The sequence below is a fragment of the Rhipicephalus microplus genome, chromosome 1, assembly GCF_043290135.1.
Source record: "Rhipicephalus microplus isolate Deutch F79 chromosome 1, USDA_Rmic, whole genome shotgun sequence".
Classification (NCBI taxonomy): Eukaryota; Metazoa; Arthropoda; class Arachnida; order Ixodida; family Ixodidae; genus Rhipicephalus; species Rhipicephalus microplus.
In genome coordinates this window covers 279165515-279182518 of record NC_134700.1, presented here as the reverse complement: position 1 = coordinate 279182518, position 17004 = coordinate 279165515, and the positions used below count along the sequence as shown (strand labels likewise).

The 17004-nt window shown below is 44.1% G+C and overlaps 1 protein-coding gene and 1 long non-coding RNA gene across 2 annotated transcripts in view; one reads left to right on the top strand and one right to left on the bottom strand.

Moving 5' to 3' along the window:
- The window catches only part of LOC119165277 (B-cell receptor CD22), a 232241-nt gene that overhangs the window by 63642 nt on the left and 151595 nt on the right, over nucleotides 1-17004 (bottom strand). Inside the window, exon 5 of the mRNA XM_075895844.1 lies at nucleotides 995-1098. Within this exon, the coding sequence (XP_075751959.1) occupies nucleotides 995-1098 (104 nt within the window). The remainder of the gene's footprint in view (nucleotides 1-994; nucleotides 1099-17004) is intronic.
- Nucleotides 1-17004, top strand: part of LOC142817902 (uncharacterized) — a 98047-nt gene that overhangs the window by 67215 nt on the left and 13828 nt on the right. The window lies entirely within an intron of this gene.

Below are 17004 nucleotides of genomic sequence, written 5' to 3'. Positions count from 1 at the left end.
CAAAAAAACCAGACGCGTTACAAGATTGTAACCAAGAAATGTTTAAATGTCTACAAGAAGTTGCAGTCAGCGCAGGCATTTCAGGGTGTAATTAGGCTATGGCGTGGCAGCTTGCGCTAGTTGGTATGACATGACGAAAGCTATAGCGCGAGAACAGAACAACTCACAGACAAGAAAAACACGAAGGACACGAGCGCTCGTGTCCTTCGTGTCGTTCTTGTCTCTGTGTCGTCGTTCTGTTCTCGCGCTATAACTATCGGTAGGCTGTGGTCATTTATTAGCCTTCACAATACGTTTTGCTGAGTATAGGCGCATTTCAATTAAGGTGATCGAATGAAGTACAGTAAACTGGCACTTGCTGATAATTGGAGAAGGATACTTGAATATTTTGGCGTTGCCTTTAAGGAACACAAAACGACATGAAACTTTCTACGCGCTGGTGGCTTCCCTAAAGTTTTGTAGCTTGCCTCCGCGTGCGTTCTCGCAGGCGCTTTATGCAAAAAAAAAAAGAAGTACAACCGCGAACGTAAACGAAATATAGGCGAACACAGCTTACCGGAATTGGTGGGCACTTATGGAAGGACTAAATTGTTTACGCTCGTAGATAGCGTGTAAGCTCTAATGCCTTAACTCGATCGACAGTTCCATGGTAAGATGTGCGGGCGCACCTGTGCAGCTTTCCTCACCGTCGCGCCCTCGTACTGCACAATAACTGGTGTGCTCAGTTCTCATTTCATAACCCAATCAGTTAACGCTTCAACCATAACTGCGTTAACATACCTGACTATCATGTTCATAGCAAGCCAAGGGCCGTCTGAGCACGCATTATGTGAAGCTTCTAGAGTGTGCTCATGGCACAAGGAATGTGTTTGAGCGTGTTTCAATTTGTGTTCATCGTGTTTCACCTATGCCATCTCTCCGCATACACCTTGAGTGAAAAAGCAAAGATGATAAGAAGATTTTTACCCGGACGTGCACAGAGCAAGAGGCTTACCTTTGGCGGAGGCCTCGACCCGACGACTTCGCAGCGGAACTCTGCAGAGACGTCAACTTCAAAGGTCCGATGCGTGCCGAGTATTTTCACCGATACGGGTGGTACTGCACAAAGGAGAAACATAAAACGTGTTTGTAAAGGCTGGAATTGACCTTTAATTACTTTTTTAAAAACAGGATTCTGAATACGAAAGAGGAAGAAGGAAATAGAAAGGATGAGAGATAGAGAGATAAACAAAGGGAAGAGAAAAAAAGGACCATAAAAGGGGCGAGAAATTGCTTGAAATATATATTTTTCTTTCAGACATACTGCCAATCCCAACGGGTATTTTTGCAGGAAGGGCATACACAGAGTAAAAATATACAAGAGTGTTCAATTCGCAGCTGAAAATTCGGTGAACTAACAAGAAAGTTGCACGTAAAATTTAACAAACACACCTGGAAAGTAAAAAAAAAACATTCATACAAAGGCTACTAGGCATGTGGTATGAAAAAGAAGTCATCATGATAAAAGAAGGGTATACATTAGTAATGTGTGAATCGCTCGTTAGAGGATGAAAATTAAATCAATACATAGAGCGAAAATGGTAAGGTTAGTACTATACGAAGAGTTTATGTTTGAGAAACACATAGGTGGTTTGCAGGAAGTGACAGGAAGTTATTTCTTTATTACAGGTAGTTATGTATGAAGGTGATGGCTTGTGGAAAAACGAGAATTTAAAACAGTCATGTTTGAACCTGTATTCTACAAGGAATTGGCGGTGCTTATGACGAGAGGGCCTAGGTCCTGGGTGATATAGGTATTTGTTCCTATCAATACGAAGCTTATTGTGAAAAATCTCAGACAGCATTTTCTGGCAGGCGATTTTGGCACGGTAACTGAGCATCAGTATTCCTGATTCTTGCATTATTGTTGATAGGGAGTCAGATGTACGATATTTATTAAGAATAAACCTGAATGCTTTCCTTCGCACGTTTTCTAATTCATTTATTACTTTTTTTTGTAGATGGGGACCAATCGACGTTAGAGTACTCAAGCACTGGTCTGAAAAATGTGCCATAGGCAAGTAGCTTCGTAGCGCACGGTGCTGAATGAAGGCGCCTTTTCAGAAAATAATTTGTTTATTGCAGATTATGTTACAAGGTTTACGTGTGCCTCCTATTTAAAGTCATTAGATATGATTTGTACAAGGTTACGTGTGCCTCCTATTTAAAGTTATTAGATATGATTTATCCAAGATGCCTGTGTTTATTAACAGGAGTTAGTTGAGTGGCCACGATATTATAGAAAAATTCGGATGTAATGATTTTTCTGGTTATTCTGAGCAATGCTGATCTATCTAAATTTCATGTCATCTGCCACTCCATACACCATTGAGATACTTATTTTAGATCATTTTCAAGGGTCACGTGGTCGCTAGGACAGTTATTTTTTCTTTATATATTATACAATCATCGGCAAAAAGACGTACGTTGGTATTGATAGATGCAGGTAGATCATTCGTAAAAATTAGAAATGAAATGGGAGCCAAGACACTGTCGTGAGGTACGCTGGACGAAACTTGGGTTATTTCAGATTTTCAGTCATTAATTTCAACAAATTGTGTTCGGTTGATAGATAAGCGCTGATTCAGTCACTAATTGGTGTGCGCGCCCGTCTCAGAGGTGATAAGGTGTAGAACGCAAGGCGACGGGTAGGTGCCACCACCGTCTCGCCTTAGCAAAGCGTTGGAAACACTCGCCTTTTCGTGCAAGCGTTGCGTGGTCAGCGCAGCGTGATAAGCGCTATGGTCCATAAAATTACTTATGTATGCGTTTTCTAGTAAACGACGCACATGCGGAATATATACGTGTTGTTATGGTGCCCCAGACATGCGAAATAATTGCTTTTTAATTGACAATGGCTCAAGTATGAACGCTGAGTCTTGAGCAACATTGATGGGCGCTGCGGATGGGGTCGGCCGTTTCAAGAAGCCGGTGCCGTTAAGAATGGACAAACAGACAAGTGTACAGACAGACGGACGGACGGACGGACGGACAGAAGAATGGACAGACGGACGGACGGACAGACAGACAGGCGGACAGACAGACACAGACAGATAGACAGATGGACACAGACAGATAGACGGACGTACACAAACAGATAGACGGACGGACACAGACAGACAGACAGACAGACAGACAGACAGACGGACGGACGGACAGACGGACTGACAGACGGACAGACGGACGGACAGACGGACAGACAGACAGACAGACGGACGAACGGACAGACGGACAGACAGACGGACAGACGGACGGACAGACGGACAGACGGACACAGACAGACGGACGGACGGACGGACGGACGGACACAGACAGACGGACACAGACAGACGGACAGACGGACGGACACAGACAGACGGACAGACAGACGGACGGACACAGACAGACCAAAATTTTTGCATCGTAGGTCCCCAAGAAAGACTATCGTCTTTGAAAGACAAGAAATAGAGCGAAGAGAGAAAAAAAGTGTTGAAAAAAGAATAATGAAGACAAACAAGGAAGTCCGCCCAGTGCCGCCCTTCCTTCAGGCATGGCACCACTATTGCGAAGCTAGCTTAATAGTTTTTTCTAATCGGAAATTGTGATTACGGCATGTGTGCTAATCACGTTCTGGTTTTGTAATAATTTATCCACTTTGGTAGCTCGATTTATAAGACGTAGCGCTGTCAAGAACGAGGACACCGGTTCGTCGGCCAGCTTTGGCGTACGCGTTAACAAGAAACCGCCTGTGATTAGTTATAAAAACGAACAATTTATAGTGTTTAGAAATAAATGCGAATGAGCATAGGTACTCGATTATGGTACACCAATGTACTTAGGCATACTTGCCCCTCAAGAAAGCCCTAAGTGTCCAAATTTATTCACAGTAAATTCTCTGAATATCTGAATATTGGCATCTCTGATTATCATATCACATTATCAAGTTCTCTTATTCACATAATATCTTCGCGTAAAACATCACAACCTATAAATTTTACGGTATATAAAACGCAGACTTTAATTTAATTACACAAGACTATCAGACAGCGCTTTTGATGCCTTGAAAGCTCAATAGTAGGGCTAGTCATTTTTTTAATGCGAAGCGTTTTTTCGCGTATTGTAGGCACTTCAAAATATTTGTATCATTGTACCTATGAAGCCCACTCATGTCTAGGTGATCTTGTGGTAGTATGCCTATTTTGCGGTGACCATAGTTGGAATGACAGGGAAAGAGGGCTCGAAGAATACATATGTCTGGCTGGTCATGACATGAATAACGTGCAAAATGTGTCAGGTGCGCCGTATAACCTGTTCCTCCAAACACGTGTGACACATGTCAATATACCAAGGGCTGCGGTAAACGGGTACGCACTACAGGCGATTGACAGTTTATATTTACCCAGTAACGGCGCCAACAGGCACTGGTAACCTAAATGCGAGAGATTTAAGAAAAATTTACATCGGCAGCATTGACCCAATGAATGCAAAGAATAAATACCACAGTTCCATCAGCAGTTGAATACAAACATTCTGTGTGAAAATGAACTATTCAACCTTAGAGCCGCACCAGCTCTCGAAACGGCGTCAGAAAAAGATCATATTGCAGGCGCAACGTTGATTGAAACGTCAATTGTGGTTTCAGTGCTGGATATCTCATTTTATAATCAATACATATGTAGTCATGTGGTACAGACATAAGGTTGCGTTATCGTCAATTGTATACTTGAGCATTATCTGGCATTTTCTACGTAGAACTAGCCAGTGCTACCATTCTCGCAAGCACAAGCATTACATATCACCTTACCGCTTTTGGTGTTGATAATAGCTTAGTAATTATGATAATATCCATGTTTCTGTTGGTCTTGTTAAACAACTGTAAGTAAATCGTTATGTAAAAAATATGTGACTGTTCAACGTTTGTCTGTTCTTATATTTTTACACATCTTTAGCGTCATCTCGTAACGTTTCTAGACAAAAACTAAAACGCAGTTACGTTACCTCCACATTCTTCGCATGACATCGATTTTTATAGCACGTGAGATATGCCGAGTTTTTTTTTTTTTTACTTCGAGGCTACAGTACGTGACAGAGCGAGAACAATGCAAAGAAAAATAACCGGAAATGGGTGCCTACTCTCAGAAAAGCTCGTGTCACCGAGCACAGTGCCAGGCAATGTCAGAAGTGAAAGCCATCTGCAACTTCGATTCCGGGTTTTATAAAGGCTATGTGTGGCTACTCTGAATGTCCCTGGTTGCAAACGAAACGAGATTAAACTCGCCATCGAACGCTCAAAAAAAAAATGCGTGGATCAGCAACCCGAAATAAAATGTCTGTGCACCCCGGAAACTCGTGCTTTTCCTGCGGGCGTTCATGTCACAGCAGAAAACAACTCCTTTGTTTTCGTTGCCTAGCAACACACCGCAAGGAAAGTGATGACAACTAAAATCCATTGCCAGATCTGAAAAAAGGTTCTGATTCTCGAAGCGCTCTTTGCCTTAGCTTGGTATTGTTCGATAACAATACGTCTGACATCCCGATTGCTTCTAGCGTAGCCTCTATCGTAACATATACCTCTAACAGTTTAGATGTGAAGCCCCTCTTCGATGTCTGCTGTCGTCATGGTGTATCATGTAGTCACGGTCCATCATGTAAAAAAAAGGATTACGTGCGACAAACAATTGGGGACATTCTCCTGCTAGCCACGGGTCCGTAAAAATGAAGACTGCAGTAGTTCGGCCAACCAACAGCAGACGCCGGCTGATGCCCTTCCCTACACGAAACTGAAACCAGACATTTATAGGAAGAAGAGGAAGAAGACTGCATGCTTCGTCCCTTCCCAGGATTCTTATTAGCGGAGATAAAACAGCTTTCCCCACCCTCTTCGCTCATCCCCATGCTTTGTGAATATGATTTCATGCTACCTAAGCGAGGGCAGACAGATTCCCTCTTTCCTGAAGACGTTCTAAACACCTGTTGAAACATTCATTCTTGAGGAAAACGATCAATAAGCAGTAAGGAGTGGTGCACATTGATGAGCTCAGAGCACGTGACTACAGCGACTCGTCGAGATGAGACAGAAAAAGGCTATACTGCACAAATCCTTCGGTTTACAAGTGTTGTTTGCTACCGAAGCAGCACCTTCTCGAACGATACGTCAAGCGTCGCGATTGGGTGGTATGATTCCTTGTAAACATCGGTAGTGGAAAAAACGCCAGGCCTGCGCGGTATTGGCGCAGCATAGTCACATCGAAAGCTTGAAGAGCGGCCTTTCAGAGCCTTTTCAAAACAATCATTGGGTAACTACTGCAAGCACACTTGCTTGGTACCCACTAGGGCATTAATAATAAATTTTGGGTAGTAGGCCGGCATTCGCTATGACATTTTTCGTCATTCTTTTGAGAAACCTGGTATCCGCTAAACACTTGCTAAGAATTTTGTGCCAATTGGCCATGCAGTGGCTGGCGATGATGAGCAATTATAGCTAATATGGGTATGCGCCACAGTTATTAGGGAAACGAGAACAAGATTTTGTAATATGTTGGAGCATTGGACGGCCCACTCGTTACGCTAATCACATTGTGTGACGACTGGTTGTTCTTTCGCTGTTGTAAAACACTTTACAATTCGTATTAACACGATTGCTTTCCCGCCATCAAGCCTGCCTCAGGCAAGTTTGACATCGTCACAAGCACAGGAGTAGCTCAATGGTAGAATACTTGACTGGCACCCAGCGGACCCGGGTTCAAGCCCCACTGTGCCGTTGGTGCTAGGCCATGCCTGTCTAAAGCAAGTTCAACAGAAGTCACAAGCGCCGGCGTAACTCTGTGGTACAATATTGGGCTGGCGCCCAGCCGACCTGGGTTCAAGCCCCACTGTGTCATAATTTCGCGCGATGTGGTTACGGACCCCGGCGGCGGCGGCGGTGGACATCATGCAACTGCGCGTGATCCGAGTTGTGATCTCATAACAGCTTTCGCTGTGAACGCCTAAACACAAACTGCATGCTCAGAAAAGTCGGATTAAATCTTTCGTGTGAATACAGGCCCAAGCCTGCTGCACGAGAAGCACGCATGCGTTCAGTGGTTCATTACGCCTGGGGCCAACAAATGTCGTTTAATGAAAGCTTAAGCAGCGTAGGAAGTGAATTATATTCGTTACGTAATGAAAAGTTTGTTGAAGAAACACAAACTGATGTCTGTGTTGTTCTAGTGTTGCATAGCATAATTCATTACATGTTGACTTTTATGCAATGATATGTTTGCACGTAAGTTTCACTAGTAGAAGTAATATATTGTTCCCGCGTGTATATTAGATACTAAAGGAGAGCAAGTGGCTCCCACACCTTGTGATGTTCATTTATTACACCGAAATAAAGCGTTAATGTTGAAATCTGCGGGTAAACATAGATTAAATAACACGCGATCAATGGCTGCTATAGATGTGACCTTCTGAATTTACCACGTTTGATAGACAGCACTCGGCAGAGAGATTGCAGACAGAGCGATCGCAAGGCCCCCTTTGTTGTCACTTTCGATCCATCACGTGCATCACTGTATGTTCGCTTTCACTGTAATTTTTTTGTTTTTGAAGTGGAAACTCATAAGAAAGGAAACTTTGCCATACTGGACCCACCTGCATCAAGAAATCCTCCTCCTGAATTCATACCTCTTACACTCCCTTACACCAGTTACAAAAAGACCCCGCAGTGACGTCTAACAGCAAGTACATCTTAATGCAGCGGCTCAATATAACAGGAGTCCCGGAAGAAGTACGCTGATACTACCATGTGCTACAGAGGCGTTGAGGTGATGTTCATTGTATTACTGCTGCTTTTCTAATTTCGCCGATTAGCAGCTACGACACAGCCCCGTTTCCATAAATGAAGTAAAATTTCTTATTCTTTGCCGTAAAGCACTTAGCAGAGGAAAGTCTGAGCAGAAGAAAAAAAAAAGGGACGTTGCGTTTGAAAACAACAGATAGCGCACGCACGCACGCACACACACACACACACACACGCACGCACGCACGCACACACACACACGCACACACGCACACACACACACACACACACACACACACACACACACACACACACACACACACACACACACACAGTTTGAACCACGAAGCAATATTTTTTAAAAGGACCTAAAAATGAAGAGTAAAAAGGTTTCTTCTCCAGTATTTCAAATAGCCTCAGCTAGCTTGTGTTCTTTGTTTTTTGCGTGATGCTTACATTTGAAGAGGCATTTAGACTGTGCCATTCGATACAAGAAATCAGCGGTATAAGTGGAAGCGTCACGTCGTTACTTAGCAGTGCTGAGCTTCTCCAGTGAAACAAGTGTGGTGTCTGAAGTGCTCTTCCGTTTTTTTTTTTTTTTCTCGTACGTTTACAACACGAAGCTGTTGCTGATGTGCACATTGCAACGACTCAAACTAAAATCTACGGAAGCATTCCCATATAAATTGCAGAAAGAGATATTAAAAGAGAGAAATGGGGCAAAAAGGACACAGAATTAGTAAATGGTACTCAGATTCGCTACCCTGAGCTTCGAAATAGAAGAATGTTAAATAAATATGTTAGACACCAATCATATGCCGTTCGCATGCTCACAATTTTTTTTTTGCTTTTTTAGCCTTCTTGTTACCTATTGTTAACCGAGGGTCCTGCTTCAGTTTTCGACTTTAGGACCCTCGTTTGTATATTTTTCTGTAATAACACTTTATTATGTAAGAATAATAATTGACTTGACTATATGTCAATATATACATAGATGTATACATTCACGACAAATCTACGACATTGCTACGGGAAGGAGGGAGAAAAAGGGGGCAGGAGGATACCTGTTTAGCTCTTGAGATCAGGTGTATTTCGCTGTTCACTTGAAAAAGTCATGAACAGCTTAGCGCCATTACAAACAAGCGCCCCCCCCCCCCCTCAAAAGCCCAAGTGCCTTCAGGTAAACCTCCGGCTTCAAGCATCTGACACAGATAACGCTGTGTCAGATGTCAGACAAACATAACGCTGTTTGTCTTGGGCACGTCTTAGTGTGATTCGTCTTTATTTGTGAACTTTTATCTATCGCTCCTATGAACAAAGGAAAGAAGTGGAAGTTTTAAAGGCTCGATTTTTCTTGTTAGACACAATATTAATGAGAACGTTCCTCGGCATCATCGTCTTTCAGTTTTCGTTAACATTGTATGAATGAATCCCATAAAAATTAGCTATCATTATTTTGTATCCACAATCGTTCTCTATTTTTTTTTCTTGTCAGCTTTACTTCCTTTATTCGTTTGGTTAGGTATCTAGTGCATTGAGAACTAAGGCAGCATCACACTAGCAGTGCCAAGCCATTAGTAATGTTCCTGTCACACGTAGCAACTTGAGTGCAGTTTGAGCGAGTACTCTTTGCCGCAAGTGTCATTTGCGCTCTGTCACACGAGTAAGACTGGTGTCACTCGCTGCAAAGTACACTTGCCGGCAAGTGCGTTCTCCAACCTCACTTCACTGTGACGGCCGCGATGAAGTGTGTAGCCTCGGTACCAGTGCCTTGTACAGAAAGACGCTATTGCCTAAAGCAGCGCTCATAATATATTTAAACCAATATATTTGTTATAACGGATACTTTTATGTATGAAACAAGTCATAAAATAGAACAGTAACCTCGCTACTTTCCCCGTCGGCTTGTTTGCGGCCACGTCCGCTAGGGTGATACGGCAGCACATGCACAGCAATGGCTGCGTCCATCGCGTTGTTTACTTTCAGGTAGATTAGCCCATGTTTAGGTGAGTTGTTCTCTAAGCATTTAAGTTGGCGTGTGCCACTGGTGCTACTTCCACGAAGACAACGTGGTCCGAAGATGAGACACATGCGCAAAAATAACAAATATGCGTTGTGGTACAGACTTCTAAATCTGTAGCACTGCCATCATTTCCAAAGTACACATCGCTCTCTCGTGTAGCAGTGAACCACCAAAATGAGGCTTCGTGAGCGCAAGTACACTCGCTCAAAGTGCACTGAAGTTGCAACGTGTGACAGGGGTATAAGTGCGGAGCTGGGTGGCCTTCACTTCTCTTACCCGACGCGCTGGTCTACTGATTATGGCACTCGACTGCTCACCCTAACGTCATGGGATCCAATCCCGGGCCACAGCGACGGCATTTTCGCTAGATGCACATAGGCTTGCGGCCTACGTATTTAGGGGCGCGTTAAATAATACCGCGTGATCAAAAGTTGTGGAGCATTTTACTACGGCGTCTCTCATAATGATGTCGTAGTTTTGGAACGTGAAATCTCAATTATTATTATTATTACTTTTTGTTTCTCCTTATTTTGCTCTTTATGTATTATATATTCCTTACTTTTTTGCTCTACTTATATTTTCTTTGTCTAAATGTATATTTCTTTTTTCACTGTTTTTTATTTCTTTTCTTTCTCTCTATTTCCAACTTTCTTATTATTTTTATCTATTTGTCTTCCTGTCTCTATATTTTCCTATATTTCCTTGATTCCCTCTCTCTATTTCTGTCTCTCCGTATCTTTTTCGTTTTCTGCTGTGTTTCTCACTCTCTTTCTTTCTATGCCATTCTTTGGTCTTATCTCTTTTCCTCTCTGTCTCTCCTCACAATCATCATCACACTCACATTAATTTCACATTTCTTAGTATTCTGTACTATAAAAGGTGAAGTTAGTCTAAGTTAGTCTTCGCTAGCGCGCCTTAGTAGTCGAGTAATTACAATGTTCGTCTTCAAATGGTGGGTACAAAGGTTACAATGCCACCTCATCAAGCGCTTTTCTAACTTTCTTTGGCCACGTCTACTGGGAGCGAAGCAGATGATGAAGAGGAAGAACAGGGTTAATGTAAGGCACCGTCCGTTTCATGGCCAATCCAGCGTGTTCAGTTGTTCCAGCCATTTAAGGGCCAACCAGCAAACCGGTTTATGATGACGCTCATTTATGCTGGCGCGTCACAAACTTTTACTCGGCTTCAGCTCCACTGTCAATATCAGTGGGGCCATTCCCTTCGTAGGTGTGAACAAGTTATAGAGGCGACAGCGACAATTATCTGCAACAGCTAGCTACTTGAGCTTCATGGTATCTTACTCTTAACAGAAAACCATTGTGCGCTCTGTCCTCTCTCAATTACTTCCCGAAACATTTTGCGTCCCAAAAAGGGTTTTTCTTGAAAAAAGCAATTATAAACAGAGAGGCACAAGCATGCGGGTACAACAGGAGACTTGAATGCTTTGGAAAACAAAATTTTATGCCTACGGGTTGTCAACACACTGTTTGCTTCTAGGAAAGAATTGCCGCCTTCCTATAACCTGCAAATGGCATTGAAGTTACTCGCCTCTGCAATTCCTACTAACGACTTTACTAAGCTACTGCCACGTCTTCCTGCAGTAGTGTTGTCTACGGGTCATAGTTTTTAGTGGACGCTTGCAAAGCGCTTTGCTTGAGGGTGGCAAGGTGCGCAGGGCGCAAAGAAGAACTTAATCTGAAAATTTGAATACAGAGACGTATTCAAAAATAAACTCTTCATAATAGCGCGAATCATTTTAATTTTATTTTAATTTATGCTTTATTGACACACTCAAGCCAATTCGCAACGTTGTACACACAGCGGAAGAATAAAAATTTGAGTAGCTGCAATGGCTTATTCTTATTTTATTTTTTAAACTGGGTGCTGTGTATTCACTATATACCTAATATAGCTTATTGCTTGTATAAATGGTATCTTTTCTTTCAGGGAAAGTATGTGAGACATATAATCACACACTCAATCAACTGCATGCATGAGCACGAACTTGTGTAACCGTTCAGCTACTGAACGTAGCTGGAAATCGCAAACTACATTGTAACAGATGACTAAACGTTCAAGTTTCTAATAATGCAACTTACAGTACCCAAAGAAAGCAGAATCTACGTGACATATTATTATTATTATTATTATTATTATTATTATTATTATTATTATTATTATTATTAGTTTCACTTTTATATTACTCATCAAACGAAGAAACATTCCATGCGGAAGATCAGCTGCCTTCGTTAGACTTTTTTTCTTTCTATTTTTGTTCTACCTTTCTCTAGCTACGCCTGTATTCAAGAAATGTAGTGTGATGGCACCACACATAAGTTCGTGGTCTGAACTGCGAATCGGTGATGGTTGCCGATAAGTGCGAGAGGTGCGGCGCAAGTGTTCCGGACGAGCTCTCCACGGGGTGCCTGATAAATGGAAGACGGGCTAGGCGAAACTGCAAGTAAGCGAGAAATCACCACCTAATGACCTTCCTGGATCCCTCTCCGTGATTATTTTAGGCACTCTCCCCCTGCCCCGAAAAGGAAAACTTTCTTCCTATCGCCAGAAAAAAACTAGTATAAAACAAGGGTGCCTAGATGAAGAGGGACGAAGTCGTAGACATCACCCACGTAAAAAACAACGTTTATAAGTGAGTGACGACTCTCGAGCACTGGAGGGGCACACTCGTCGAGTACCCGTCGCTGCGCTCGACTCGAAACATGGGAGAGGCGGGCGAGGCAGGATAAGAAGGTTACAAGGTGGCCCCCGTCGAGATACGAGAAACACACGAAAACGACGATGCCCGGGGAGAGCTGGAACGAGCTAGGCCTGTTGCGAGAAGGAAGGCTCTCGTGATTTCCTTGGATGGTATAGCGTCATCACAAGCTCGTTTTCGGGGTCTGTCGAGGACTTTGTTTGGTGAACTCGGTTTGTGTGTCCACTGCTGCGCGGGCCTTCGGAACTTGTAGCTGCAACTCTCTCCACCGTCTTCCCCAATCTGCCCGGCGCACTTTACTCCCTTACACCTCCTCCCCCGCCCTTCTCTCTCTCTCCCTCTCTCTCCTGCATCGCTGAGAGTAAGGTCCTCACTCATCTTCCGTTTCCTGAACGCTAACGCACGCACACACAAGCACACATGCGCGAGTGCGTTGGCACGCACGCACCTTGGCAACCGAGCGGCAGATTTTCCATCATCTCCAACACGGGTAGCAACGCCGAAAAAAGGTGTGCGACGGCACAGCCGAAGACTACCGTGGGGAAATAACAACTTTTCTGTCTTTCTATGCTGGCGTGCTACAATCTCTCCTACCGATTCCGCCCCTCAGCTGGCTTGATCGCTAGAAAAGTTTTTCTTGTTTAGCATGCGCGTGGTCTGCTGCCCAACAGCAACCAAGAGAAGCCTGAGCCGCGAGCAGCCAAGCCCACCCAAGCCTTAGCCTTTCGTGGGGCGTGCTGAGTCTTCCTCGAGAATTGTGTCTAGATAGAAGAGGAAAACGAAAATCACCCCCCCCCCCCTCCCACTTCTCACGCTCTGTCAATCGACGTATCTGCCTCTCATCCTGTCAGACACGATTTCCGCTTCCTCGAGGGAAGCTATCGTGACTGATTACAGCGAGGTTGATGGTGAGCGCGGAAAGTTGGAAAGCCATTGACACGATGGGCCTTTCTTTGTGCGCTTTTGCGTTTCCCCGCTGAGTGGCTGCACGTGCCCGCCCGCTTCAATCAGATTGGATGTCCTTTCCTCCTAAAATATGCCGTTTTATTTCGTTTCTACCATTATGGTTCGCAAAAAGACCACTGAAGGTTAGTATATCCTTGACAGTTTCTAACCGCTATACACGAAGGTCAGTAAGGTACGTTAATGACGCATTGTTAAGGAAACATCTCCATTTCTAATAAGACCAGATGTCATTGATCCTGCTGTTATCAAAACTTCTAAAGGAGACCAACATTAAAAGAAAACGTGGACAGGTTAATAAAAATTGTTATACACGAAATAACAATAATCTGCCTGCCTTCGAATACTAGGTGGTCGACACTTTCGACAAAAAAAAAATATTAGCGGGAAACATAAATTTGGAAACACACTACTTCAGGAGTGGACGTGTCACGAAATGTAGGGAAGTAAGCCACAACGAATACGGCATGACCTTTTTCTTTTTCTTTTTTTTGTCAGTGCAATGTACCCGTATACAATAGCCATATGCGCCTCACGATAGCTGAATGGAAATGACCTTAGACGTTCACTTCGCTGTTAGGTTGATCGTGGCATAGACGAGCGAATGATATATTAAGATAATGCATATGCCATTTGGCGCAAGCAACGACCCGGCAAAAGAATGCTATAGACACGGGACAAGCACTGCCAACCCTAGCAGAAGCGCGCTTGACGCTTCTACTTTGGCAGGTTATGAGGCTCAATCTAAAGTCTCTGTCTACGTGTGATGTGTGTGGGACAAGTAAGCAACATGCCATACCACTCCTCTGTGTTGTGGCTGGCTCGAACATGATTTAAATGACAAGCGCTGAGGGTGTCTTCAACGTGTGAGGGTGTCGGTCAGTTAAGGTACCCGAGGGTCAAGTTGGTATCCGATGAGCGGGTAAAGTACATATGAGGTCGATTATTTTGTACTCTATGCACATCAGTTGTCATGCACATTGTCACCTTGTAATGCTGTGCGTGTAGGTTTCGGACGTGGAAGTGAGATGTATTTCCCAATAATCATGAGCAGTTTCCGACAGCGCGCTATTCTATTCATCGCCCTTAATTCATTCTGCAGTAACTTGAAACCCACTGAAATACCACAGCGTACTGTGTCTCATGTAGTTTCGGAAATTTATGTAGTTTGCCAAACAGCTACGAGGTCAGTTGCTCTGCTGCAACGGGTGGTATTTTAGACTTGAAAAATAGAATTGCTGCACAAGCTGAAAAAACAACAACAACAACAATAAGGGTAAGAGTGCAGCCAGGGAACTGTGCTCTTTCCTGTCTCCCGTCTTGTTTTTGCTTTAACTAACGCAGCAATTCAAGCATTCAGGGGCGAACCATCTAGTCTGCGAATAAGTATTTTTATTGCATGCTTACTGCAAACACGTTATGCTGATGTTTCAATTTTTAGTAGCTCCATAGGACATTATGTGCAGCTGAAATCTGGTTGCCACTGGGTCGGCACAAGAAGCGGTGCTATTTATTGTTGGTTAAATAAATTTTTACCTATCCTCACTAGAAGTTGTTCACCTAAGATGCATCCAGCAAAATACTTTCACCTCCTGTAAGCCTTTCGAGAAATCGCAAGTTAAGGGGTGGGGGGGGGGGGGGGGGAGTTCTGTTTATTCAAATTTTCTTGTTCCCCCTAACTCGCGCGAACTCTTCGGACTTTATCCGGTACTGCATTCGAAGCTGCGTAATTAATTTTGCCTAGGGTGATACGCTTCGTCCTGGATAAGAATAAGGAGTACTGGAAAAGCGAGGGAATACTTGGCAATGCACGACGGAGGCGCTCTCTGTATACTTCAACGAGATCTCGACACGAGTACATTAAGGTTAACTTCCCACGAGAAAGGTGAGCCACAAACACTGCCCAGGCGAGTACGCGTCTGCACAAACAACAAGTCGGCATTAACAAGGGATGGAGGTGAAGTGTAGCGTGTGTGTGTTTGTGTTGTTTGTGTGTGTGTGTGTGTGTGTGTGTGTGTGTGTGTGTGTGTGTGTGTGTGTGTGTGTGTGTGTGTGTGTGTGTGTGTGTGTGTGTGTGTGTGTGTGTGTGTGTGTGTGGGTGCACGCCCCTGAAGGGGTTGGGAGGAATCACTACTCGCGCAGGCCAAAACACTTGTGCATCCTGGTGAGACGAAACAGGTCGTTACTGCTCATGAAAGCGTGCAGGGAGCAAGCAACGGAAAGAGTAAAGAAAAAAAAAACCCGAAATCGAGCGAGCAAGAAGGGTTCCTACAGACAAAGACAAAACCACACAAAGAGCCCTGAAAACAGAACTGAGTACGTAAACACAACCACGCAATCTAAGCGATATCCATCTCAAGGGCTCCGGGAATTAATTGAGGGAGCCCACACAAACGACGAAAAATAAGACAAAAAAAACGGAGGGTGGGGGGGGGGGGGGGCTCTATCGAAAAAATCCAAGTGCATTAAGACGTCGTCTCTTCTTTTGTTCTGGCCAGTGGTGTTCCCTTCTTCCCTCATAGCCACATTCTCATCACCTCTTTTTTGTTGTCGTTCTTTTTTTCTTCTTTCTTTTTTTTTTTGTTTGTCTCCTTTCAATCACCGCTCTACTCCTCTTTCATCTTTCTTCTCCTTCTGTCCTTGATGTTTCGCTTTTTTTAATTGTTGGGCAAGGCACACAACTTTAACACTTCCTTCTTTTCGTTTGTCTTTTACTCTTGCGTTCGCAGAGCAAGAAAGCTGGGAAAGTGGCTCCACTGGCCGTGCAGTTCAGCCTGCTCCTCGTATTCGCCTCGAAGAGCGTGCCGCACCCACACTGAAAGATAAACGACGGGCTGCCTGCGCTTGTGCATGCCTAACGATACATTAGCGGCCGCCGTCGCCTCTTTTGGGGGAAAAAGGTTGGCCCGGCAGTAGGCGGGCTCCCGCAGAAAAAAAAAGAAAGCCAGGAAAGTACAACAATTGAGAAAGCCAGATGTCCCCCTCAACCCCCCTCCCCATGCGCCCCCCCCCCTCCCATTTTCTGCGTTCTCGCTGGATAACAGCTTCGCCACACTGCGAAAACGCCAAGTGGGGAAAGCTCTGGAACTGTGCGAAGACACACAACGTCCAATGGTCCCACTTTTCTTTTCCTTTGCAGCACGGCTTGAAGCGCTTGTTTAATGGCTGGGCCAGCTTGAATCTCAAATGCAGCCAGGCCTCCGTGGCGTCGTTTCGTTGGACTTTAGGAAGGGAGCTGTTCGCTCGGTGGGGCGACGAGAAGTTGGCGGACAGAATTAACCCGGGAGTGAAAATGTGCTTAAGATGGCCGGAAAGGAGTGGGGAAGATGACGGGGTATACGGCTAAGACGGTGGAACTCGTGCGAATCCGAGACGAAGATAAAGACGTAGTCGACAGTGTAGGTTTTGAAAGACCGCAAGTCAATACTGTAGGACAGCTACCTAATATAAGTTTAAAAAAATGAAAGCGAGTTTGTGTGTTGAATTCTTTTCTCTTCTCCTTAG